At 36.3% G+C, this 27,379-nt stretch overlaps 1 protein-coding gene and 1 non-coding gene across 3 annotated transcripts; both read left to right on the top strand.

The window, feature by feature from the left end:
• Positions 1-222: 222 nt before the first annotated feature.
• Positions 223-12,093, top strand: LOC138704513 (U6 snRNA-associated Sm-like protein LSm6). 2 transcript variants are annotated; one of them, XM_069832470.1, is made up of 3 exons: positions 223-368; positions 1,957-2,059; positions 10,651-12,093. In XM_069832470.1, exons 2-3 carry the CDS (start codon positions 1,969-1,971, stop codon positions 10,797-10,799), a joined length of 240 nt encoding a protein of 79 aa, XP_069688571.1. In that variant the 5' UTR covers positions 223-368; positions 1,957-1,968; the 3' UTR covers positions 10,800-12,093. The 2 variants fall into 2 exon arrangements, with proteins under 2 accessions (XP_069688571.1, XP_069688570.1); XM_069832469.1 differs by having other exon boundaries at positions 363-475.
• Positions 12,094-17,206: 5,113 nt separating this feature from the next.
• On the top strand, positions 17,207-17,280 carry TRNAS-ACU (transfer RNA serine (anticodon ACU)). Its single transcript has one exon. It is a non-coding gene; the product is annotated as a tRNA-Ser (tRNA).
• The last annotated feature ends 10,099 nt before the right edge of the window (positions 17,281-27,379 follow it).

The raw sequence follows: 27,379 nt of genomic DNA, 5'->3' as shown, positions 1-27,379 counted from the left end.
CGTAGAATTAATGTAGATCTACTTGAATTTGTGTACTTAATATTATTGTTAGTATTGCAGTAGTTTCAGTATACTTAAAATGTGTTTTCGTATGAAGGTAGATTATTACATTTTTAAAAATCCGTCTACTAATCCTGGCGGTGGAAACGAGAAATATGATGGAAAAATTTGTTGCATCCTTGGTGATAGAAGAGATACGCATTGAAATGCACAAGGACAAGATTGTGCCATAGTTTCAAATATAACTTTTTTGCACATTAAAAAAAAACAATTCGCAGAAGTATGTTATGTTATTGAAGGTTCTGTATTTTTTATGGAATATTTATTTAAGAGCTAAGGAAACTTCACTCTCAGAGTTGGCAAGACTGGTGAGTGAATGATTATTGCTTTTTTGTGATTCGATTTGAATTCGTTTGAAGATTTTGCATGCTTTTTACATATTAGAGTGATTCTGAATTAAAAATCGTAATAACAGGTAAAATATAGGGATTCATAGTCTTCAAGGTGGTATAATATATTATTGCAAAATAACATTTGCTTGTTGTATGTTATGTGTTCTAACATCGTTCCTTCAAATATGATGTTAGGTTAGGTTACCATGAGAAATTATAAATTGCAATGGTTCTCTTACACTGCATTGCACATAATTTTATCGCTGTCTTAACTATAAAAGGATTAACTTCGTGTCTGTATATCAATAATTCCATTTCTGGTTACCGTGTTTAACTATCCTATTACTTTATGTGAGAAGGGTAGAGGTTAGAGTTGATGCTTGTATAGAATTTTTGGATTGAGCTCTGGCAGTCGAGCCAAACCACGAAAAATGACAATGTAATGTTATGGCAACGACCATAATAAATATGAGGATCAAAATATTAGCATGTTGTTAAATATCTGTACATTTCGTCCATTCCTTGTCCTTTCATTTGTATATTTCACATTTTCCACCCACGCTCGAATTCTCACAAAAAAAAAATTGCCATGACTTATGCCCCAACCCTCGTATTTGTAAGGCTGTTTGATATGAAAACTGACTTGAAATATAATATTTATTTAAATTAGATTTAAATTTTTAACATCCCTCCCTCCCAGTATTTTGTAGATTCGTTACTCTCTAGACAGATCTCAAAAAGTCATTCCTTCTAGTTACATTGATACAAATACTGGTAGTCTAATGTGTGATAACTATTTTTATACAGGGTGGACCATAAGTCACCGTACCTATAGATATTTCTTACTTACTTACCTATTATAATGGATCTGTATGAGCATCATTGTATGTGCAGAGTAGGATACGTGATATTTTACGTAACTGTTGTGGTGTTATGTCTACAAAGGCAGCTGTCACAGCATCTTTCAGTTAGTCGTTTGTTTGATACCATCTAGCAGCCACTTTTTCTTTTATGTACCCCCACAGGATGTTGTTCAGTGTTGTCAAGTCAGGACTTGGTGGAGGCCATAGTAATAATCTTGCAAATCCATAGCCAATCCATCTTTCTGGTCGACCACTTCGGGGACTGTCTTTGACATTGCCAATAAATAATGAATGTTCACTTTTCCCAAGCTAACAGTGTTGCTCCTCTAGGGGATCGTCTTCCAAATCTCCTTTCAAACTGCCACAATTTGTTGCATTGTCTGCCCCGTATGCTGCCTTTCGTGGACCCAAACAGTCACAACCAACCGATCTTCAAGCGAATAATTACTCGTATCTCCCATCTTGCTCAAAATTCCACTATCGTTATTAAACTGTTATTGTCACTGCTACCAAATGTTTTGGTCATTGTTATCAACTGTCTTTCAGTGTTGTCACACTCATTTGTTACCAGGTTTAGTAATTAGCAATTGTACAGTACATTACATTGTATAATATATCTAAGGATACGGTGACTGTACAATAAGTTTCTTACAGTAATGAAAAATATTCATTTGAATGATATTAGGTGTTATATTTTGCAGAAAACGTGAGTAATGAGCAGAAAGGAAGCTTTATCACAGTTCATTCAACAGATTCATGGCAGGCCAGTTGTGGTTAAGTTGAACAGCGGTGTTGATTATCGAGGTCAGTATCATTAGTGGGAAAATGAGTGAAGTTTGTTACTTCTTCAAGCTGCTGCTATTTTGTTTAAGGGATATTTAGATTTATGGTGCCTTGTATGTTGTCTCTTATGAGTTAAAATCGCTACCCAACAGATTATTGATATTCTAATAGATTTATAGTTGCATGTGCGCATAATTCCATATCTGAGAATGTCATGCCTTAATTAAGATGTTCCATTGTTCTTTTGAGTCTCTGAATGTGAATACCGACATAACACATTGGGTCCCCCACTTCCTCCCATATCCCTTGTTTATCACATTTGTCATTCAGAATCACTCAGTATATTTGCTTCTTCACAATTTGAAAGAAAAGTAGTGTCAACAATAAGATTATGGGACCTGTCTCATTCCTTTGCATATTGCATGTAATTCTTCTGGACAAGCTAAAATTTTATGGTTTGACAGACCATAATCTTCGATTGTTTTATGGCTGTTTTTCAAATAGAATGCAGATTGTCTCTTGGAGTGGCAATCATTCGAACAGTAAAAGAATTACAAGTGGTGTACCACAGGGATCAATATTGGGTTCCTTACTGTTTTTTAGAGGTGGGTAAAAAATAACACAACAGTTATTTTGGAACTGTTCCGGTCTCGGAACTGTTGCAAAAATGAACAGTAGGTCGGAACCTCCTGTTCCGAAATAACACTGTTCCGACTCCGAGCTGCTCACTTGCCCAGCTGTTGCGGGCCCGCAGTACTGCGTTGCGCAAGGCATGTTCCACTCCGAGACAACAGAGAACAGTCGGAACCCGTTCTGTTGAACCATGACAGCTCCGGCTACACTGTTGTCGTTGTTCTTTATGTGGTACTTGGAACTTTGAACTTTCACGTGGATGGATGAGGAAGCATGGAAATTGAAATCCTTGTAGTGTGATCATAAGTAATGACAGAGAGCGAGGTGTGATGCGAAGTTTAAATTATTACACTTTGGTACAGATGCGTTTCTAACATTTTACTAAGTGTGGGAATTTCAGGTTTCACTACTGCTAATGTATAAATATATACAGTAGTTATATATTTTTATTGTGTATCAAATTATAATGTAATTATTATTATTATTATTATTATTATTATTATTATTATTATTATCATCATAACTAAGCATTAAGAAACGTAAAAATAAAAATTAATAATTTTAGTTCTTTTTTCACTACGGAACACGGAGAACAAAAATTACATACTACACGTTTTAAATGAGATGTTAATTTTTTTAGTTGATTACCGTGTCTTCACGACTTCATATACCAATTAGTGTTGCAATCTGACCTTGTATTCAACAGCTGTTTATCTAATAAACACGAAGCTTCTGTCCGCATACACAGCAAGTTTCCAAACAGATTCGAATGTGCATTGGAATGTCATCTATTGAGAAACGTGTGCTATGTCGTCATGCTGATAACGTATGTGCGAGCTGCTTGGGGAAGAGGGAGGGTACTATACGACTCCTCAAATGGAGCGAGAGTCAAAGAGATAGCTCGCATCAGTGAACGATTCAGACACATCCCTACTTGTAACTGTTATTTCGGAGCTGTTATTTGGAACATAGTATTTTTCCGGAACTGGAACAGCCGGAACTGTTCCGGGAAAAGAACAACTTCGCCCATCACTACTGTTTTTATTCAGTGTAAATGATTTTGATCCATGTATTGTGGGTTCCTATCACCACGGCATGGCGTGTCCTCAGGTTGCAGATCGAGGAGACGGCCTCCAGATATGGAGGGTAGCTGTGAATATATTGAATAAGCAGTCGCGGACAGCCGATGAGGGGTGGTCCTCCAGCTTGGGGGTTGGGCGAAGGGCTAACAACCCATCACCGTAAAAAACAGCTTGTTACGAATCCTTCAAATAAGCCTTGGAATGGGACTGATTCTCTGGCACGACCACCACAAAGGAATAAGGTTTTGAGATTTGGTACTTGGAATGTTATAAGTCTATATAGAACAGGAGGAGTAACATTAGTAGCAAAAGAACTAGCTAGATATAGAATAGACTTTGTGGGAGTACAAGAGGTTAGGTTAGATGGGAACGGCATAACACAAATAGGAGATTACTTGTTGTATTATGGGGAAGGAAACAATAATCACCAATTGGGAACAGGATTCTTTATTCATAAAAGAATAAAATCAGCAGTAAAAAAGGTCGAATTTATCAGTGATAGGTTATCGTACTTAGTACTTAAGGGTAGATGGTGCGACATAATAGTTACAAATGCTCACGCCCCTACAGAAGAGAAAGACGACCATATAAAGGATAGCTTCTATGAGGAATTGGAACGACTTTTGATCAGTTCCCTAGATATCACATGCAAATTTTATTGGGGGATTTCAATGCTAAAGTAGGATGGGAGGATATTTTTAAACCGACTATTGGAAAAGAGAGCCTACACATAACTAGTACTGACAATGGAGTTAGGTTAGTCAACTTTGCCACATCAAAAAATTTAATTGTCAAAAGTAAAACATTTCCCCATAAGGATATACACAAATATATTTGGACTTCTCCAGATGGATTGATACATAAGCAGATAGATCACATCTTGATAGATAAAAGAAGACATATTAGTATAGTAGACATTCGAACCTTCAGGGGGGCAGACTGTAATTCTGACTATTATTTGGTAATTGGAGAACTGAGAGAAAGACTATCAGTAGCCAAGCAAGTAGAGCAACAAGCTAATATTAGAAGATTCAATATTCCGAAATTAAAGGACGAGGAAACTAAGCAACATATCAGGTCGAAATTTCAAATAGGTTTGCTGTATTAGCAAGTTCCGACGAAGTTGAGGAAGAGTTAGATGTTAATAGCGTGTGGGAAAATATCCCAGATAATATCAAAATTACAGCTGAACAGAGCGTAGGTTATTATGAAACTAAGAAAAAGAAACCGTAGTTTGATGAAGATTGTTGCATGGTAGTAGAAAGAAGGAAACAGGCAAAATTGAATTTCTTACAGGATCCAGTTGAGGTGAATAGAGACAATTATTTCAATAAAAGACGGGAAGCAAATCGTATGCTTAGGAATAAAAAGAGAGATTACTTGAAGGAAAAACTGAATGAGGTAGAAACAGATAGTAAAAATAAAAACATTAGAGATTTATATAAGGGCATAAAGGAATTCAAGAATGGATATCAGGCAAGGGCAAACGTGATCAAGGATGAGAATGGTGACTTGCTTGCAGATGCTCATTCAATCCTAAACAGATGGAAAAACTATTTTGGACAACTACTAAATATACATAGGCCAAATAGAAATGATCGGGACGAAATTCAAATACAAAGTGCTGAGCCATTTATACCCGAACCCACACTTTCTGAAGTCGAAATTGCGATAGAAAATCTGAAAAATTATAAGTCTCCAGGTATCAATCAAATTCCTGGAGAATTAATACAAGAGGATGGAAGCGCATTATCTAACGAAATTTATAAGCTTGTACTTGCTATTTGGGAAAAGGAAATTGTACCATAACAATGGAAGGAATCCATAATCGTACCTATCTTTAAGAAGGGGGACAAGAACTAACTGTAGTAATAGAGGAATATCACTTTTGTTGACGTCGTACAAAATTTTGTCCAATATTCTTTTGAGAAGAATAACTCCATCTTATATAGATGAAATTACTGGGGATCATCAGTGTGGTTTTAGGCATAATAGATCAACTATTGACCAGATATTTTGTATTCGACAGATAATGGAGAAAAAATGGGAGTAAAAGGGTACAGTGCATCAGTTATTCATAGATTTCAAAAAGGCATATGACTCGGTTAAGAGAGAAGTTTTATATGATATTCTTATTGAATTTGGTATTCCCAAGAAACCAGTTCGATTAATTAAAATGTGTCTCAGTGAAACTTACAGCAGAGTTCGTATAGGTCAGTTTCTGTCAGATGTGTTTCCAATTCACTGTGGGCTAAAGCAAGGAGATGGACTATCACCTTTACTTTTTAACTTTGCTCTAGAGTATGTCATTAGGAAAGTCCAAGATAACAGACAGGGTTTGGAATTGAATGGGTTACATCAGCTGCTTGTCTATGCGGATGACGTGAATATATTAGGAGAAAATCCACAAACGATTAGGGAAAACACGGGAATTTTACTGGAAGCAAGTAAAGAGATAGGTTTGGAAGTAAATCCCGAAAAGACAAAGTATATGATTATGTCTCGTGACGAGAATATTGTACGAAATGGAAATATAAAAATTGGAAATTTATCTTTTGAAGAGGTGGAGAAGTTCAAATATCTGTCAGCAACAGTAACAAATATAAATGATACTCGGGAGGAAATTAAACACAGAATAAATATGAGAAATGCCTGTTATTATTCGGTTGAGAAGCTTTTATCATCCAGTCTGCTGTCAAAAAATCTGAAAGTTAGAATTTATAAAACAGTTATATTACCGGTTGTTCTTTATGGTTGTGAAACTTGGACTCTCACTTTGAGAGAGGAACATAGGTTAAGGGTGTTTGAGAATAAGATGCTTAGGAAAATATTTGGGGCTAAGAGGGATGAAGTTACAGGAAAATGGAGAAAGTTGCACAACACAGAACTGCACGCATTGTATTCTTCACCTGACATAATTAGGAACATTAAATCCAAACGTTTGAGATGGGCAGGGCATGTAGCACGTATGGGCGAATCCAGAAATGCATTTAGAGTGTTAGTTGGGAGGCCGGTGAGAAAAAGACCCTTAGGGAGGCCGATAATATTAAAATGGATTTGAGGGAGGTGGGATATGATGATAGAGAATGGATTAATCTATCTCAGGATAGGGACCAATGGCGGGCTTATGTGAGGGCGGCAATGAACCTCCGGGTTCCTTAAAAGCCAGTAAGTAAATGATTTTGATATACCTGTAGCTATACTCTACTATAGGTATGTGATATAGAATATTACTTACTATTACATAATTTGCATGTATAAAAATACAGTTGTTATTGGAATTAATTTAAGAGGATTATAGGAACAGAATAGAGAACACTGTATATTAATTTGTAATAAGAACATAGTAGAGACAGAAGTATACTGTTTGTATTTCAATTTTCTATGTAAAAATAAAGATTATAGTTTACATCCATTCCAGAATATCTGCTACAGTCTTAATTAAATTTTTCAGTATTTAATATACATGAATTTACCTTTAAGTTTCAGTGTGTGATACATATGCATCAGCTTGTATGAGCTGTCAAATGTTATCCTATTTCTTGAGCAGCAGTGAATATTTAACCAGTCAGTGGTCGCTATATGAGCATTTCCCTCACACCTTAATAAAAAATACGCATATACGAAGGTCATCTCATAATTAATACACAGGTTGGCAGAACTGTGAAGCGGATGACACAACACCAATGAAAATTACGTCAGTTGCAATTGAAGGATTGAGGAAGAAGCATGTGTGTTCGTTTCATCCATTGCATACTCTGTGTTTAGGTAACCAGAGCTAGAAATGGAGCCTACACATGTCTCGGGTACTGTGACAAATGAAGATCAAAGATCAGATCTTTATGTGGTAAAACCTCACAGAAATTTACAGAGGAACGGAATTTATGATAAACTTACAGTGGACCGTAGGATAGTTTCTAGTTGGGCTACTCATTTTCGTGTCACTTTGATGAAGATGCAAGACCAGGAAGGCCGAAAACATCATCACATGAACAAAGAGTGAAACTTGTGATGGATGCTCTTCAAAAAGAATTTCGAGAAATGTGTGAGGAACTTTCAGAAGCTACAGGGATTTTACCAAATTCAGTATTCCATATTTTGGCAAAGAATTTGAAGAAGAGAAAATTTCTGCGCGATGGTTCCCTCACTGCTTGACTGTTGAACGGAAGCAGAAACACCTGGACATTGCAAACTTGCTGACAGGACCATCATGAAAACGAGTAGCCCAATGAGAAACTGTATTATGGTCTACTGTAAGTTCACCACAAACTCCACTCAAAGCACTGTGAAAGTGTAGATTTCTGTGGGAAAAATCCCGGAAAAAAAACCCAACAGGTAGCTTGTCCCAACCCAGGCTCGTTCGTTTCACAGTCAGGATGCTAAACCAATGTTTCAGAGCTACGTACTGGTACACATCATCGGAACAGCTAGGTATGACCATATTATAGATTTATTAATTTGTCCTACATAATAATATCTGTAATATTAACAATTAAGTGGTCAGAGCGCTTGGTATGTAGAACCAAGGACCCGGGTTCGATCCCCGGCGCCGGAGCAAATTTTTCTCCTCAAATATTAATTGTCAATATTACAGATATTATTATGTAGGACAAATTAATAAATCTATAATATTCTCATAGCTGCAGTGCATATATTTGTACAGATTACTGTGCACGTAACTGCGGAATCCCGGCCAAACAAGTCACTCAGCTGAGTGCACTCCTAGTATAATGGCAGTTGACATTGGATACACGTCAACATATATGCCTAACTTGGAGTCAGGCCACAAAGGGAAACATTGAAGGAGAGGGGTTCAGTCCGGTACTGTGGATTGAATTTGGCATAGCTCAGTGGTCAGAGCGCTTGGTACGTAGAACCAAGGACCCGGGTTCGATCCCCAGTGCTGGAGCGAATTTTTCTCCTCAAATATTAGGTATGACCAGTTAAGTTGCCTACTCTGTTGGGCTTATGGTAATTGTAGATATTGAAACTGTCATTTGTTAAAACATAAAAGTATTATTTATCTTTCTTGTGTTAAATTTTATATTACCTTGTTAACATGTTTCAGCCTGCTATTGGCCATCATCAGACCTGGTTGTTGCTGGTCTTGACGCAACAACCAGTTCTGATGATGGCCAATAGCAGGCTGAAACATGTTAACAAGGTAATATAAAATTTAACACAAGAAAGACAGATAATACGTTTTCCGAAATGATATAGTGTTAAAAGTTGTGTAATCAAGATGTATAAAACATAAAGTTGATCTTGCGATGAGTTTAATGTTTAGAGGCACAGTAGGATATCTTCGAGTAACCCAATACTGATTTGGTTTAGGGGATTCAATGTAACAAGCAGTGGCGAAGCGTCAGGGTAGGCAGGGTAAGCTGAGCTTTCCCAAACATTTTCAAAGAAGGGACAAAATCAATTAGAATTTAGTTAATTAAAAACAGAAATGTTTCGGCGTTTCGTTTACCTTTTAGCGACGTAAAGCACGACCTAGATCACTATTTCCGAACTCCAGCTTACCCAAAACTTTTGTCACGCTTTGCTACTGGTAACAAGTAGTGTAAATTCTTCATTCACCAGTAGTGATTGTTCCATTTGTACCTCAGAAAATTCAAAGTGAGGTCATCTATGCAGCGAAGCCTCATAAGGTCTGTATTATACAATCAATCAATCTTCTTAATGTATCCAGCTGTTTGCTGACAACAAGAAAGCCACTATAGTCCACTGTAGTCTATTCAGTTGTTGTTTTTCACGAGAAATGAGGGATATTTTGATCGGTGTTCATTATAGATCCCTGTTGCTAGTAGCCAGAGTTGGGGTGTAGTCAATATATACTGCATATAATATATATGTATATGTATATATGTTCAAACATTTTTAACAAGAGCCAGAACAGGTCACATTGTCACTCAATTGTACCTATATCGATTTCACATTTCTGATAATCCTACTTGTCTGTGGTGTAATAATCATGATGAAGATCTGGAACACATTCTTCTATACTGTCCATCCATAAACCACAAAAGAAGTAAATTAAACTGCATTATATAAGTAGAGGTAAATAATATCACAAGGAATATACTGTATATATGTTCAAACATTTTTAACAAGAGCCAGAACAGGTCACATTGTCACTCAATTGTACCTACACCGATTTCACATTTCTGATAATCCTACTTGTCTGGGGTGTAATAATCATGATGAAGATCTGGAACACATTCTTCTATACTATCCATCCATAAACCACAAAAGAAGTAAATTAAACTGCATTATATAAGTAGAGGTAAATAATATCACAAGGAATATACTGTATATATGTTCAAACATTTTTAACAAGATCCAGAACAGGTCACATTGTCACTCAATTGTACCTACACCGATTTCACATTTCTGATAATCCTACTTGTCTGGGGTGTAATAATCATGATGAAGATCTGGAACACATTCTTCTATACTGTCCATCCATAAACCACAAAAGAAGTAAATTAAACTGCATTATATAAGTAGAGGTAAATAATATCACAAGGAAGCACCAGTAGGCTTTGCATTCACTGATGTAAGAAAAGCGTATGAAACAATAAGGCTTAGTGGTTATAGATTGAACTTAATCAGTATGGAAAATTGTATTGTCACTTTTTCCTCTCTCATGACCAAGTAGTCAAGTCATTTTTTCACAGATTCGATTCCTGACTGAATAAAGGTAGAATTTGTGGATTCTGAGGGGTTTTCCTCGGGATTCTCTCATTTCCCCTCATCATTCCATCAACACTCCACAGCCATCTTCACTCTGTAATGTCCTGAGTCAGAACAAATGAAAAATGGCTAAAAAAACGAGTTTCACACATTCTGTTAAATATAATTATATTGCCACTGTTTCGTCTCTTGTTTCAGGAGTGTTGGCATGCCTGGATGGTTACATGAACATAGCTCTGGAGCAAACAGAAGAGTATGTAAATGGACAGTTGAAGAACAAATATGGAGATGCCTTCATTCGAGGCAATAATGTGTTATACATAAGCACGCAGAAGAGAAGAGTATGAATTTTCAACAAATATGAACTCATTTATGTTCATTTGTCAGCTATAAAAATGTTGTGGATGATGGGAGGGAGAGAGAAAGGTTGGAATGGAAAAAGTGTGAAGAAAAAAAAAGTCATTATTTCATGACTCAAGATATATTCACAAGTAATTTAAATTAAAAAAGTTGAGGTTATGAGATTATTTCATAAAATACAAATTTTCTCTTTCTTTATTAGTTGTGAAATAAATTTGTGAAATACATTTCATAGCGTAATTAACAGACTTGTATTTTTGGATGCAGGATTTTGATTATTTGAAAATATTAATAAGAATGGATGTATCTATGTTTTTCCTAATATATTTAGTAATTTCGCTTTAAGAACAATGCAAATGCCTCTGTGGCCATAGGCAGTTAAGTAACATATCCTCCCTTCATCTTGTCCATTTTTATCTTCCTTCGCATCTTCTTTATTCTACTTCTGTTCCTTCGTATTCTACTATTTCCAATTGTTCATTTTCTTGTTTTGTCTCCCGCCTTTCTTTTCTACAATCTTCATCTTCTCTTCCATTCTGTTTTATTCCTCTACTTCTCCTTGTGTTTCATCTTTTCTGTTTCATTCTCCTCTTCCTTCTCCAGTTTCTCCTCCATGATCATTTCTTTCTTCTCCTTTCTTATCTTTATCCTCATCCTCCTCTTTTGTTTCCTTTCCCATCTTCTTGTTTTCGGCGATTTTGAGTCTATGTTACTTCGGTCCAGAGACGAACATGACAACTACTAGAACACAGTTAATAAAATTAGGCCACCAACGTCTGTTTCTGTGTGACATTTCACAGTTTACTTTACCATTCTTCTTTACAAGGAAAAATTTCAGTATATGTTACCTCACTGCCAAGAGTTTATTTTAAAATACTAAAAAGAGCAGATTTGTCTGTGTTTGTCGAATGCACATCATCATGCTTACAAAAAGGAACTTTTCAGTGCCAATAATTTATTTTGTGTGCACAAGGTTGGAATTTTGGGGAAGAGGGTAAGGAAAGTAACCATGTTCTTAAGTTTATTTCTTTAAAATCCTGTTCTAGCATATACTAATGCCACTTCTGCCAGCAAATTTCATTTCATAAGTAATATTACTGTAGCTAAATTAAAAGTGTTGAAGTTATAAGAATTATTCTTGCTAATATGATATTTGATTGTTTTCTTGTTTTGTTGTCATTCCACCAGTTATCATCTTATCAAAAAATCAATTACTCTGAATTGTCTTTGCAGTAGAAAATGTACTTCAATAAAGAATTGCCAATACCGTGATTTCTAAAATAGCAGTCTACTTTATTGTACATAGACCATTTTGCGCCACTTTCTGTTACATAGCTGTTATCATTTTAAATATCTAGCCCATAAAGTCATAATTTCTTAAGCACTTTGTGGTCTTGCGTCATCATAATTTTTTTTTGCACTGTTTTCGTTGTAGGCTTGTGTCATTGATTGTCCTTAAATACAGAAAGAGAAGCAATCAATCCAAGTCTGGGTTTGCAGGCTGATTTTGTAACTATGGTACATTAATGTGCGTCCACACTTCTCATACTGTAGTGACATGTGAGGCTTTTTGAGTAATGTGGACAGAGAGACAAGTCTCGAAACAAGTCAGGTGAACAGCAGAAGCTTGGGGTTCGAGGGGATCCAACTAGATGTCTGATTGACTCCATATGAAAGCAAAACATCCATCCCAAGCATCGCAGTCAACTGGTTGACTCGGTCCTTCAAAGTATATCTTAAGGCTCGTCTCCACTAGTAAACACTTAACAACAACATGTTAAATGTTAAACTGTTTACTGTTAACATCCCAACATGTTGATTGAACATGTTAATGCTAATTTCATTTAACACTTTGTCCACACTGTTAAACATGTTAAACTTGACTTTCTTTGCGCCATAAACAGTCTATGAGATTTTAATGTAGATAGTGTCTTGTTTTCAAACCTTGGACAATGGACTTAGATGAAGATAATTCGAAATTTTCTCGGGCTTCCAGCCAGGTCAGATGAAGATGATTTGGCTTTTGTAATTGCCTCTATTGCTTGTTATAAGGCCTTGAAAAGGAAGAAATGAGAATGTGGATGCGGCAATATCTTAGTAAAAGACACAATGCAGAAGACATTCTAAACGAGTTTAAAGTTAAGATTGATTTGGATTCAAAAACTTCCTGAGAATGTCAGAACACGATTTTAATAATGTAGTGCTGCAAAAAATATTTCCTGTCATAATCAAAGGAAGACATATAATTAAGAGCAGCCATTTCACCTCATTTAAAAAAAATTACAATGCGATTGGTTGACTGTCATAGAAGCTACGACATGATAAATGTTAAAGGAGCGGCTAATATCGTGTGATTCTTTTCGAAGTTTTACGAATGTCACCAAGTATGACCATTACTGACATCAACATAGCATTGACGTTTAGTGTACTACGAGGATGCGAGAACTCTCTATTGTATTCTCGAGAATAGTTAGATAATAATAATTTCAGTTCTCTAAAACAGTCGGCCTTCTTTGGTTGTCTCTGTATTATTTTGCAGCCACATCTCACAAACAAGGCTTTTCTATCAATGCATTAATCAATTTTATTCTAACGGTATTTTCTTTCGTTCACTCCAGTACTTCGAACAACTTACAGCCAACACCAAGGATCGTATAAAAATTATCAAGATGTGATCCAAGTTACGCGCCACAAAATCGAAAGTTAGTTGCTATGGAAAACACTCCAACATGTTAAAAGTGTTAACTTCAACATACTCAGTTAACATGTTAAGTCAAATGAGACTTGAAATGTCTATATACATGTTAAATTCAACATGTTATATTTAACATGTTGCTATTAAATGTTTAATAGTGGAGACGAGCCTTTAGACTGAAAACTGTCTTCGACGTGTTCACAGTATGTTCTATGAAAGTGTTAAACTGTCTGATGCCCTATCTCCTGATTATTGAACCTAATATATTAGCAATATTGTCACTGGTCTGCTGTTGAAGGGCAATATGAGCCTTAGCATGGCTTCCTCATGAGAGAAGTAAAGCTGTGGCTCTTGTATCTTGGATTTACGGTGACTAAAAAGTCGTATCTTTCATAGAGGACACCAGGCAAAATTCGCCACCCATTTCTTGTCTACATTGTTAATAAAATAGTACTTGAATTAGTATTCGAGAGGTATACTTCGGTTTTCTGGATTGCACACAGAAGGTATTCTTTATAACCTCAAAATTAAGACATTTGTCTTCATTTATGAATTGCGCGATTAAGTAGATATTTTATATATTGTGATGTACCGAAGTACATATGATATTTCCATGCAGATATTCTGCGTCATCACATGATGAAAGAGTGATGGAACGGAGAAAAATTCTCTCCGGCACCGGGATTTGAACCCGGGTTTTCAGCTCTACGTGCTGATGCTTTATCCACTAAGCCACGCCGGATACAACCCCGACGCCATTTAGAATCATCTCAGATTAAGCTCCATCTCTTGGTTTCCCTCTAGTGGCCGCCCTCTGCACTACGTCATAGATGTCTATGAACGCAGGACCGAAGTCCATACATGTGTTGAGGTGCACTCAGATGAGTGACTGTTTGGCCGGGATCCGACGGTATGGGCGCCGTCTTAAATCACAAACGGCGTCGGGGTTGTATCCGGCGTGGCTTAGTGGATAAAGCATCAGCACGTAGAGCTGAAAACCCGGGTTCAAATCCCGGCGCCGGAGAGAATTTTTCTCCGTTCCATCACTCTTTCATCATGTGATGACGCAGAATATCTGCATGGAAATATCATATGTACTTCGGTACATCACAATATATATGATATGCGTAATAAATCACTTTGTGACTTAAGACGGCGCCCATACCGTCGGATCCCGGCCAAACAGTCACTCATCTGAGTGCACCTCAACACATGTATGGACTTCGGTCCTGCGTTCATAGACATCTATGACGTAGTGCAGAGGGCGGCCACTAGAGGGAAACCAAGAGATGGAGCTTAATCTGAGACGATTCTAAACGGCGTCGGGGTTGTATCCGGCGTGGCTTAGTGGATAAAGCATCAGCACGTAGAGCTGAAAACCCGGGTTCAAATCCCGGCGCCGGAGAGAATTTTTCTCCGTTCCATCACTCTTTCATAAGTAGATATTGTTAATTGTTTTACAAAATCGTGTAAACCAATGATTGCTGAAATCGAGGTTTTGGGCTTAACGGTTGCAAAATATTGATCTCCAATGGTTTATGAATACTTCTAGAAAAATTTTTCGCACTTGAGTAAATACAAAACCATGTACCTACATTGGAATGATAGCATACCTCTTATTACAAAAAAAAAAAACCTCGTATAGTTAATGTTTGGATATATGAGTTTCTGGTGCTTAATAAAATTCTGTGAACACAAAAGCTGGTAGGCTAAATGATCAGTGCGAGGTTTTGGAATTATATTTTGTGAAAGCACCTGCTTACACTCCATTAATATTTTTATTCTTATCTACTGAAAAAGTTGTTTTCTGGAGTAACGAGGTTATGTAATAACAGCGACAATATATGTACTGGTATATAAATAACTTTTCACAATTTTTCTACTTACGAAAATTGGCATTTAAAAATGATATGAATGTGCAAAGTGTATTAGTGGTTGGTTAAACGAGCGTTGAGCGGATTCCGCCGATTTTGGAATAGACACCGACGCACTTCGGTTAGGTTAGGTTAGGTTAGTTTAGGCTTTTATTATCCCGTCAAGATGAAGGTGAAAGTGATTGAGTGTGATTTTTTGTTTTCTATGTTGGCAGTTCAAGTACGTCGGTGTCTATTCCAAAATCGGCGGAATCCGCTCAACGCTCGTTTCACCTAGTGGTTTATTACAAGACTCCTTACAAATACTTCCATTTTTGCTTTAAACCTTTTCAACATTTTCCTTCAGTGGTTCATGCTCATGTTTACCTGAAGATGGAGGTCAGTCCAACTGTGACATCTTTATATACTAATACTTCACACTAGCAATGGAAAAAGTGAGTTACATCTTTTCTGAATAATCCACCATTTCTGTCTCTTGCATTGAGAAAGATTTCTCGAGAAATTTGAATAAATCTATTGTTAATTCATTGATGCTCTTGGCTTTAGATATCCTCATTTACCATGGCTATTACACTTTTACTACGTCATACTACATTTGACCAATAAAACGGATGAAAGAACGTCTTTCAACCAATCATGGCTGCTTATCACAATAATTTTATCGCTTCCATAGCATTTGTTTGTTTTTATCACACCCTAGCATTTGTTTCTTTGTTTGCCAACATTTCAAACTGCAAATTCTTTACGGTACCATAGTCTAGTATATACAGTTACGAAGCTTGAGTTTATGAGAGTACTATGAACAATAGACTGTGCAGGTACTATTTCGCATTGTCTGTAATGAGGCGATAGTAGCGATCCTAGTGGTTAGCAACTATTTGTGGATGCATATGTACTACGTATTGAGCTTCGTGACTGTATATACTAGACTGACGGTACTATAAAACATACTTTGCAATCGTAATTTGTTTCCCGCATATATAGTCGATTGAAAATGGCAGCTCCGTTCAAACATTTTGATGAAGGTAGCATTAGTGAAATAGAATTTTAGTAAGTCAATTAATATCTGTTTTATTGTTTTAGACTACGTACTTTATTTCTTCTAATCTTTATATACTTTCTCCTGTTATCGCCTTCGTACCATTTGTTTCTTTGTTTGCCAACATTTCAAACTGCAAATTCTTTACGGTACTACAAAACATGCTTTGCAGTCGTCATTTGTTTCCAGCATAGACAGTCAACTGAAAATGGAGGCTCCGTTCAAATGTTTTGGTGAAGCTAACATTAGTGAAATAGAATTTCAGTAAGTCAATTAATATTTTATTGTTTTAGAGTACTTTATTTCTTATAATCTTTATATACTTTCTTCTAATCGTGTAATAGTCAATTAAATCCCACTCGAATTTTGATTTTCTCTAGATAAATCAAAACCTCTAGTGAGGTTACTGTTGATAAATTGTTTTGTAGTAGTGGTGAAATTAAATAGCAAGAAGGAAGTAAAAATGAACACTTCCGCCATTCAATATCCAAATTTATTGATTCACTCATGTATCAGTGAGTGACCAGTTCATCAATATCAGTACTGAAAAAGTCCATGCTCATTAATAAAGTCTATTGTTTTATTAACTTCCTTATGGGAAAAGTTGTGTGACTGAAAGCCAGATTTGTATAATACAGTACATTCGTTACTGGAGGTATGTTAACAGAAAGCCACAATTTAAAGTCGCACAGTATTGTGTGCACTCACAGTTGAGTTCTGGCGTCTTGTCAGCTCATTTGAGTCGTGTGGATACAAAGGAAAAATTGTGACGGAGTCGTGTATAGTTCCTGGGGTAGCTCAGTCGGAAGAGCGTTCGCGCACTAAGCGAAAGGTCCCGGGATCGATACCCGGCCCCGGAACAATTTTTCCTTGAAATTATTCAATATAACATTTTGTAACACATCATGATGTAACTAGCCACCAATGTAGCTTAGTCGACTGAGGTGCTTACCCACTGATCCGGAGTTGTGCTCAGGTGTGAGTTCGATTCCTGCTTGGGCTGATTACCTGGTTGAATTTTCCTGATGTTTTCCTCAGCTGTAAGGGGAATGTCAGGTAATCTGTAGCGAATCCTTGGCCTCACCTCGCTTCAATATTCCCATTGACGCTAAATAACTGAGTCCTTGATACAGCATCATTAAATAACCAACTAAAAAATTAATGTAAGTGAACGAATTATGGAACAATTGTGACAGGCATGATTTATCCTTAGGAGCAAGTAGTAAAAATAAGACTTTTTGTAAGATAGTCATGTCCACACCTGTGGAGTAACGGTTAGCGCGTCTGGCCGCGAAACCAGGTGGCCCGGGTTCGATTCCCGTTCGGGACAAGTTACCTGGTTGAGGTTTTTTCCGGGGTTTTCCCTCAACCAAATATGAGCAAATGCTGGTTAACTTTCGGTGCTGGACCTCGGACTCATTTCACCGGCATTATCACCATCTCATTCAGACGCTAATAACCTAAGATGTTGATAAAGCGTCGTAAAATAACCTACTAAAATAAAATAAAAAAAGATAGTCAATTTCGTAAAATTTTCTGAATTGGAGTTTAAAATGTAACATATCAGCCAGCTTTGGTTCTAAGCATCAGGTTTCCTAGAAATAATTTTACATTTGTCAAGAATATGTTATAAATTTGAGTACTGTATTATAGACTCAAAGATACTGTAGCTTAACTGTGAAGTTCTAAATTTGTCTTGTGAAAATTTTACTAAATTCATTTCCCCCATAAAGTCTTCAAATGCTGTTTCAGATGTTATTAAATGTTATTTCTGTTACACGTCTCTCTCTCTCTCTCTCTCTCTCTCTCTCTCTCTCTCTCTCTCTCTCTCTCTCTCTCTCTCTCTCTCTCAAGCCTATGCGTTTTTTCTTCAGACCCCATAAAACGTTTGAATGAAGTTTTACTGTATTTTTTGACTATAAGCATTGTTATTGAAAAGTGATTGTTCAATAAATCATATAAAAATAATCGCAATGTCACGTTGAAGTTGAAATGCTGAATCGATCATATCAATGAAAAAGTTAATTGCAGTGTCACTTTGAGGTAGTTCAAAAAATAGGAAGGGCTTGAAGCTCCAGGTACTTGCGTCTGAGGATGGAACCTGGTTCTGTCTGGCAGTATGGCCATCTGTCAGCACCGGATTCACGAATGACTCCCGGATCCGTCAGATAGTCATCACATTTATAGGCTCCTTAGTGTAAGGATGTCTCAGATCCGATCCTTGAAGAACCAAGTCAAGGCACGCTACAGCAGAGACAATATCAACTGGTTACAACTTAATCATCCACATTTGATGCATTTCTTTAGAGATTCATTTTATAAGAAATTCAGATAAGAGGAAGAGAATACAGCTCACATTCTTTGTCAATTAGATTATTGGACAAAAATACAGCCTCAAGACTTAAATACATTGGGTCGGAACGATCTGACATGATTAGACATGGAGAACATCTGAATTTTTATAGAGGGTTCAAACCACCTTACGTAAATATTTTATAGGCCAAAATGATCTCTTCCAAGAAAGCACGTGACCTATTTCACATTAATCAAGTCTATGGACCTTCAATTTATTAAATGGTATTAGAAGTACCAAGAAGAGACCACGTCTTTCACGTCACTCAATAATGCGACAGTATGCACTGAAACAAAAATAAATATGTATTTTATTCCATGACGTTACCGGAATCTCGTTGAACCATTGAACGTTTCTACTTCTTTGTTTTGTACAGTTTTTTCAAAGTCTGTCACCATTTTTTATCTATGTGCATTTAGCAGTAATTCTTAGAAACAAATCGAACTAGTTTTATTTATTTTTACGTGAAACGTTTATGTTTGATTATCAATTGATTAAAATATTACGAAAATTTCAACAACTGATGTCAGTTACTTGGCAACGGCAAAGAGTTATGTTAAACTATTCTGACATCAATCGCTTAGCAACTGCAGTGAGTTGCGTCATGCTATCCTGACATCACTTGCTAAGCAACGGACCATTCAGATGAAAACAATATTAATTTAGATTATACTCATAAATACTTGTACAGATATTTGGTAGGCTTATATACATATTTAATAAAGAAACGAAGGAAAAACGGTAATTAACAATATAACAAATAAATTGCATTTATGAAATTTATTTCACTCTCAATCATATTTACAGTCATTATAAGTAAGAACCAATTCGTTAAAAATCTACATATCGCAATAATACCGAGCCGAGAGGAAACTTCCCGCAATTACAGGGATCCTGTTAATTCCCTGCCATCTTTCTTCCCTTTAGTGGGACCTTGGTCGTTTCGTTTGCGTTATAATAATGTAGGCTATGTCAAACAGTAGCGGTAGAGCGGTATAACAAAGAGAGAGATGAGATTATTCCCTTTCGCTCTATTTCAGTCAGCGTTATAGTACGCGCCCTTCTAAAAATTATCTTTGTAGGATTGTATTCGAAACTACTAAAGATTATCCACTGAAAACAAATCCGAATAGGTCATCGGTCTGTCTCCGTGAAGTGCAGGCGTGTTCACTGTCATCGTTTATCATCCACAACTCATTCATGTTTTTTTAAAATAGTTAGTCACCGGTCGGTGCGGTACTTCGGTGCTATTTATTCAGTACATAAGAGAATACAATTTTACATAAGAGAATTTAGCTGGCTACATGGGATCATTGAATTGAACCCGAGGCCAAGAAAGAGAACGAAGAAGAAGAAGAAATCCGAATGATCACTCTAAACTGTCAGGAATCTCTGTGTAAATAACAGATTTCTGGACTTCAACTTGTCATATATTGCTGTTTATGGCTATGTTCATAGTACTTTGTAAGGACTACTGATGCCTTCAAAAATGCACTATGTGCGTTCCCCTTATACAGTATTTTATTATGAACCGCATACGAGTAGGCTATGGATGGAGGGATCTTGAGCGCGTGCGCCTTTCTATGGTAGTTACACGTAACCTTTGTAGAAAACGCTGCTGTAGGTTAGAAATTCCAATAACTTGAAGAAATGTTAATATGGAATTCTTTTGTTGTGTTTAAGCGGGTTAAAATATAAATAATTTTCACGAAAGCTTTTGTATTCATAAATCTTCCAATAGGTAGACCTACTTAAATAGTAGGATCCTCTATCTCGATAGCACAACAGTTAAAAATAAAGTGAATGTAGGAAAATATCAGTGCTATGTGTATTATAAATATTGTGGTTATGAGTGAAGTGGCATTATTACAGGAACAAAGTTCCGAGAAACGAAAGAGCTACAAACAGATGAAATATATGTGTAGGTAAGTTAACAGTAACGTCTAAACTTTACTAATGAACGGATTGCCAGTTGGTCCACACATGGAATTACTGATATTTTGTTTTCAGGCAAATAATATAACAAATGCATCATTTATAGGCTAGCTTATTGCAATTTATAAGCTTCTCATTCACTAAATATGGTATAGCAATGTAGCCTATTCAAAGAAAGGGACACTTATTGTAATATATTTTAGCGTCAGATTTATCTTATATGTTTACGAGGGTATTGTGGACGACGTAGGCACATGTGACGATAGCTTAGGAACAGGAGGACGAGAAATGTGACAAATTTTGAGTGAATTAAATGAGGGGAAGCTAAGTAAAGGAGGCAGAATACTGCGACATTTTGAGTGGGTTAGGCCCGTAACACACTTGTTAGTAGCTAGCGAGAAATGTGTTGCGAGAAAGAGGCGAAGAGCCTTCCTCCACACACTTGGCGAGTTCTCGCTATCACAGATCACACCTCGCTATGATCATCTATGCACTTGCCTTCTGATTATAGTAATGACTCGTTGGGGGAAATATTATAGGTTATGTATTTACGTATATTGTCGTACTTAAATATATAACCTGTAAGTATATTGTACTTTACAAATTACGTACGAACGCTATGTTGAATCTGAGTATTCAGATGATGAGGAAATGGATTTACATGAACATATTTTGTTAATGAAAAGAAAAAGTAGGCCTAAAATTAAAGCCAGAATTATCTGAAAATCACATTGTATCTTACGAAAATAAGGGCGAGTTTTGGACACTGGTTTCGATTTGAATGATGATACGTTTAGGCGTTATTTCAGGTTGAATGGACCTCAGTTTTTTGCCATTCATGATATGATAGAGGATTCTTTGCTATATTCTGATTAAAATTATGTAAACTGTTAAGACATATAGATACATTATTTCAAATGTTTAATCAATACTACTAAATCTCATCAAAATAAAATATAGCCCTATTTATTTTCAGATAATCTGATATTTGTCTCCAGATTTCTTCTTTAAGTTTCGTGTTTTTATAGTTTTCATCCCGTGTATCATACAAATAGGCCTACGGGTGACATCGTATAAGTTCCATAAGTTTCTGACTGCAATAAGCCTCTTTCTTCATTTTCAAATAAAAACAATACAATTTATCGCCACCTGTGATATCTTTTTCTACATTCAATCGTCATAAAGAGTATAAATGTCAAACATCTTCGATAAATGTGTCAAAAAAATTCGCTGAGTTACCGATTCCAGCGAGAAACTCGCGCGAGGTTTTTGCCTCGAACGAGAATCTCTTCCAGTGTGTGGACGTCTATTTGAATCAATGTTATCAATTTTTTAATTTTCTCGCAACATATTTCTCGCTATCGAAAACTCTTCAAGTGTGTTACGGGCCTTAGATAAGGGGATAGCTATGCAAGTAACAGGAGGTCGAAGCTGTGAAAAGTTTAGAGTGGGTTATTTTTTAAAGAAAATACGGGAGACTAAGGAATCAACAAAATTTCACATAGAAAACGGACAAATTATTCAGTTCAGTTACTGAAAAGCAACTTTATTTTACACTTTGGCAGCTAGACTTTAAGTCGATTGCAGATTGCAGCTCTGATTTCATTAGATGTGTCGTGCTTCTGTTTCGAACATCTGTCCAATTATTGTTCACGAGATGTGACACCCTCTTTCCCTCTTTGTATGGATATAGCAAAACTCGCCAGTTTGTTCCAAATTTATAATATTAGCATTGTTTTATTTTAAACAGGCGAGCACTAAAACCCATTTCTGGCAAGCGTTACCTTTTACAAAGGCGGCACATTTGAATGCATCTTTTGAACAACAAAATTCATCATATAAATCGTCATTCACGACAAAATCAAATGTTACTCTAAATATTTATATAGTATGCAAAAATAAGGGCGAAAATGCTCAAAGAGAAGAAAAATACGGGATCCTGGAGACTGTTCAAAATTAGGGTCAAATAGGGAGAACTCGGGAAATACGGAAGAGTTGGCAACCCTAGATGAGGGGATAGCTAAGTACGATAGCTCTTAACAGTAGGCCAGGACTATGAAAAAGTTAGAGTGGGTTAGGTAAGAGGATAGATAAGTAACAGGCGGTCTAGACAGGACAGGGTTAGATAAGGGGATAGCTAATTAACAGGAGGCTAAGACTGTGATAAGGTTAGAGTGGGCTAGTTGAGGGGATGGCTAAGTGACATTTATAGCTTTCCATTGCATTGTCAGTTTTCCACTTTTCGACTAATTCTGATAAGTAAAACAAAAATAACATTATAGTCTACTTTATAAATTCTCATATTTTAATCATGCTACCAAAAATCTTGCTTTTCAGGCATTTTTTTCATCCAAAGCACCATGTGCCAATCTCGTACAGAATCCCTATTTCGTTGTCATTCCCTTAATATGTGATTTATTCAATAACGTCATTACAGGAACCTCAGATTCGTGAAGGTCTGCCAGCAGAAACTCAAGTTTGTGTGAGTACTTAAAGTTTCTTACTCTCAAATTTTAATTACAAATAATTGATATTAGTGTAGTTTATTCTGCAGTACTGTATCATTTGAATATCAAAGGAAACCAATTTTACTTGTTCATACATGGTTACATGAAGTAAAATATTACAAGCCATGATTTGTGATCTACATAATATCTCAACTCTTAGGATACATGGATTCTGTTACAAACTATGTAGGGCCTATGTCTGTTTGTTTAAGTTGTAGATAGTTAACCAACTCGAAATTCAGAGTTAAATTGCTAATGGAATGGCTAACGATAAGTTACAGTCCGTTAAATTCACTTAAGCAACGCTAGAATTTAGTGGTCCACTAATTTTAAAGATTCGTCATCTAAGACAGAATAACTTATTTACTGATCTGTTTTCTTGCATTCCATCATATTTAAGATATTGGGATTATATGGAAGTCTTTAGAATGAAGATTGTGTCGAGAGTTCTTTAAGTTTCCCAACGCAGTTGAGTTTTTCACGTGTTTGCATTTCCATAGTTACCATTTTATTGATTAAACATTAATAACAATAGTATTAGGTATACTGCTATAAGGCTTTTGAAGTTTCAAGCCATGGTTCTATCGTTAACAATTATTAGGATACAACTGGTCCAACGCTGTTATGAAAGCAATTGGAGTCTTTCTCAGAGTCTGAGAATATATATATGATTTTGCTTTATTTGTGCGGAGAGTTTCAGCACAGTCTAGCCTATATACAGTCACGAAGCTTGAGTTGTGAGGGTACTAGGAACAATAGATTGTGCCGGTACTATTTCGCATTGTGCACAGTATAAAGAAGATACAGTAAGGTCAACTAGCCCATTTCGTGGGAACAAATTCTGAGTGCGCATGTCACGAAACCGGGTGTATTGTCTGGAACCTCCACCAGATGGTTCTCCATCTACGACAGGCTGGCATAATTTAATATTAACTGAAAAGATTTATTACTCATCTTTTAACAATATGAAAGACATGAGGCAAAGGAATGGCAACATAATCATAATAATAATTACTTCCGTATATAAACATCATGAAAATATTTACTAATTGACGCTAATTTTAAAGTCACTGGTAGATGCTTATGTTGGTAACGTAATATTCAATCATTAGCTACATAGATCATGACATTCGTTTCGATAAAGTTACGTCAACAATGGATATAATAAAATTTTGTTGACTAGCTAATAACATTATATGGAAACAAATGCAATGGATATGAAGAAACAAAATAAAACGGTAAGCACTTCGCTAATAGTAGTCTATGTTTTACTTCAATCATAAACACTGCAATTTTATATGTATTTTGAAAAGAAAAAGTGAATTTTCATTAGACCTACATAATAAGACACAAATATCACTACAGAACAAAGGGATAATTACAACAGTTAATAGAAAGTTTCATCTGAAAGTTTAGCATGTCTGAACAGCTGATCGCTAAAATCAGCTGTTAGCGCTGCCGATACTAGCGACATGGTTGGATTCATTGAGAACTACACCTCCCTAAGTTTGATTTTAGTACCAACAACATCAAAGGTGCCGACAAGAGTTGTCTCTACTGTATCTTCTTTATACTGTGCATTGTCTGTGATGAGGCGATAGTAGCGATCCTAGTGGTTAGCAACTATCTATGGATGCATATTTCCTACATATTGAGCTTCGTGACTGTATATACTAGACTGTAGTTTCACCTTAATAATTATTAAGCAGCATCTTCTCGGTTCAATTTTCCGTGCGGGTACGCATGCAATCAAGTTTAAAATGCACGTTCAATTAAGATGCGTGCAGATTTTGTGTGTATATGGTGCGCTGTGTTGAACGTCATCCTCACTATACACACACACACACACACACTCTCTCTCTCTCCCTCCCTCCCCCTCCCTCCCTCTCCCTCCCTCTCCCCCTCTCTCTATCTCATATATATAATTTATATATATAAATTCATAAATATTAAATATCATTCCAATACTTAGGTCTACTTGATTCTAAAAATTGTGGTTGAACATTCCGCAGGCTCTTTGGAAAACATTTTCCAAAGCTTGAAAAGCTATCAACTGTCCCATTCCATAGTTTAATCCAATTCATCAAGAATATCAAACTATTGGACTATTAGGATATTATAACGGGGATGCGCAATAGATCTTTCGGGTCGCTGTCATAGCCCTCCCCTTTTTAAATTCAATTCAATTCCATAGGCACTCGTATTTCTATAATCTTCAATAAAACTAATCGTACTTGCCGCCATTTTCAGCTTAGAAGATCCAGCATCACCAAACAAAACAATTTTCACCTTATTCACCGTCACCATTTAATCAGCTGTTCGAAAATATGTTGTAGTTATATATCGGCTGTTCGTTACATGCTACTGTTGAACGAAATAACGCACAAGATACCCACCGGTGATGAGTAGCTTTCAATTGCTAAATGCGCTCTCATTGTTAGTGGAAAAAGACATGCTTAATTGAATGCGTTTCGTTCACTTTTGCATGTATTACTCGAATGCGTAAAATTGAAAGAAAAGTTGCACCTTTAGTTTAAAATTCAAATTCAAATTCAAATTCAGATTTATTTACAATTTACATTTGAAATTAATACATATGTATGGATACCCGAAATGAGCATATGCTCGTGCTCGGGTACAGTCCAGTAGTCTACATAAATTTTACAGGGATCAAATAATAATGCTGATGATAGAAATAATAGTAATAATAATAATAATAATAATAATAATAATAATAATAATAATAATAATAATAATAATAATAATAATAATAGTGATAAAACAAAAATATTTACAATAATAAAATAAATACTAAGACGGATAAAATAAAATATAAAACCACTAGCGAGAGTTAACACAACTTAAATAAGCATATAACTGGAAAAAATGACGAACTCGAAAATCAACAGAAAAGTTTGTTATATCGCAGACGACAGCAACCGCCGTATTGACATTGTGTTATGCATTAATGGTAGTAGGAGGGAGCCGAAAGTCTACGTAACTGCCGTTCTCTTCGAATCTTCTCGTACAATCATGGGAAGTTAAAGCTGCAAAAACAAAATGTCTACGAGCCAAACTGTTCATTATTACCAGGATAAATACAAATAATACTGAAATATATTAATCTAGTTTCATTATAGATCTCCCCTTTTGTGAAAGAGGTATCATATCAAAATATTTTATGAACGGCAGGAAAAATATAAGTTTGAACTAAGTTTTCTGAACAGACGTCGCACACTTCTTCTTCTTCAATGATGGAGTTAGAGCCCGGAAGAGAAGTTATGGCATCGGCGCGAGGGACGCATTTTAGTTCGTTTGCTTGGACTCGCCCTCACACTCAACTGGAGGGGTGTTGGGTCAGTTGGTTACTAGCATTCCGAGTGTTCAGATCGTTCTGCTACTACCGCTATTGCTAATACTGAAAACATTGTCCTTCTGAGCACCCTCATTATGGCATTGTCTAAGGTGTGAAATCATAGAGTAGTTCATAGTCAAGAACATGAAATAGCATACAAGTATGGAAATTCATGTCAGAAGAGGCTGTAAACGGAATACCAATTCCATTGAAAAGCGTGTGTGCAAGAGTACTGGCTGCCACTGGTATTTCAAAGCGAACCTTGGCAAGAATCAGGAAAGAAGGGTAAAATATTGAGGCAGGAACAGCAGATCTTTCTCCAGTCCGGAAAAATCACAGCCGAAGAAGAAGATTGTTGCAGCTGTAGACAGTTTTGATGAGGAAGTCATAAGAAGACTCATTTATAATTTCTACGCTACGCATAAGCAGAGGACGACTCTGCAATCGCTTCTTCCAAGAATGGATATCGGTTTATGATTATGTGAAGAAAGTAGAGAACAATTACATTGAGAGTGAGCACGTGATGGGCAGTATTTTGGAGAACATTTCCATAAACTTAGGGATATCTGATTCCAGCACAGATCAATCGTCTGATTCGGACGGAGAATAAGAATATAAAGATGGAATAGCGGGCGTAATTCCATTAGGTATCTTCGGACTCTTGAGTAGGAAAGTGGTGATACTAAGGTAAGACGAATGTTTTTGGAAAGAGATGAAACGGATATGCCTGCCGCTCTGAGCTTGAGAACCGTAACCCAAACAACCCCCACTCCTCTACCCTGCTGGCCGGCAATTTAAAACTTCGCGCA

Source organism: Periplaneta americana, chromosome 8 (genome assembly GCF_040183065.1).
Source record: "Periplaneta americana isolate PAMFEO1 chromosome 8, P.americana_PAMFEO1_priV1, whole genome shotgun sequence".
NCBI lineage: Eukaryota > Metazoa > Arthropoda > Insecta > Blattodea > Blattidae > Periplaneta > Periplaneta americana.
Note: the sequence above shows the minus strand (reverse complement) of the source record. Positions and strands in the feature narration are given on the sequence as shown.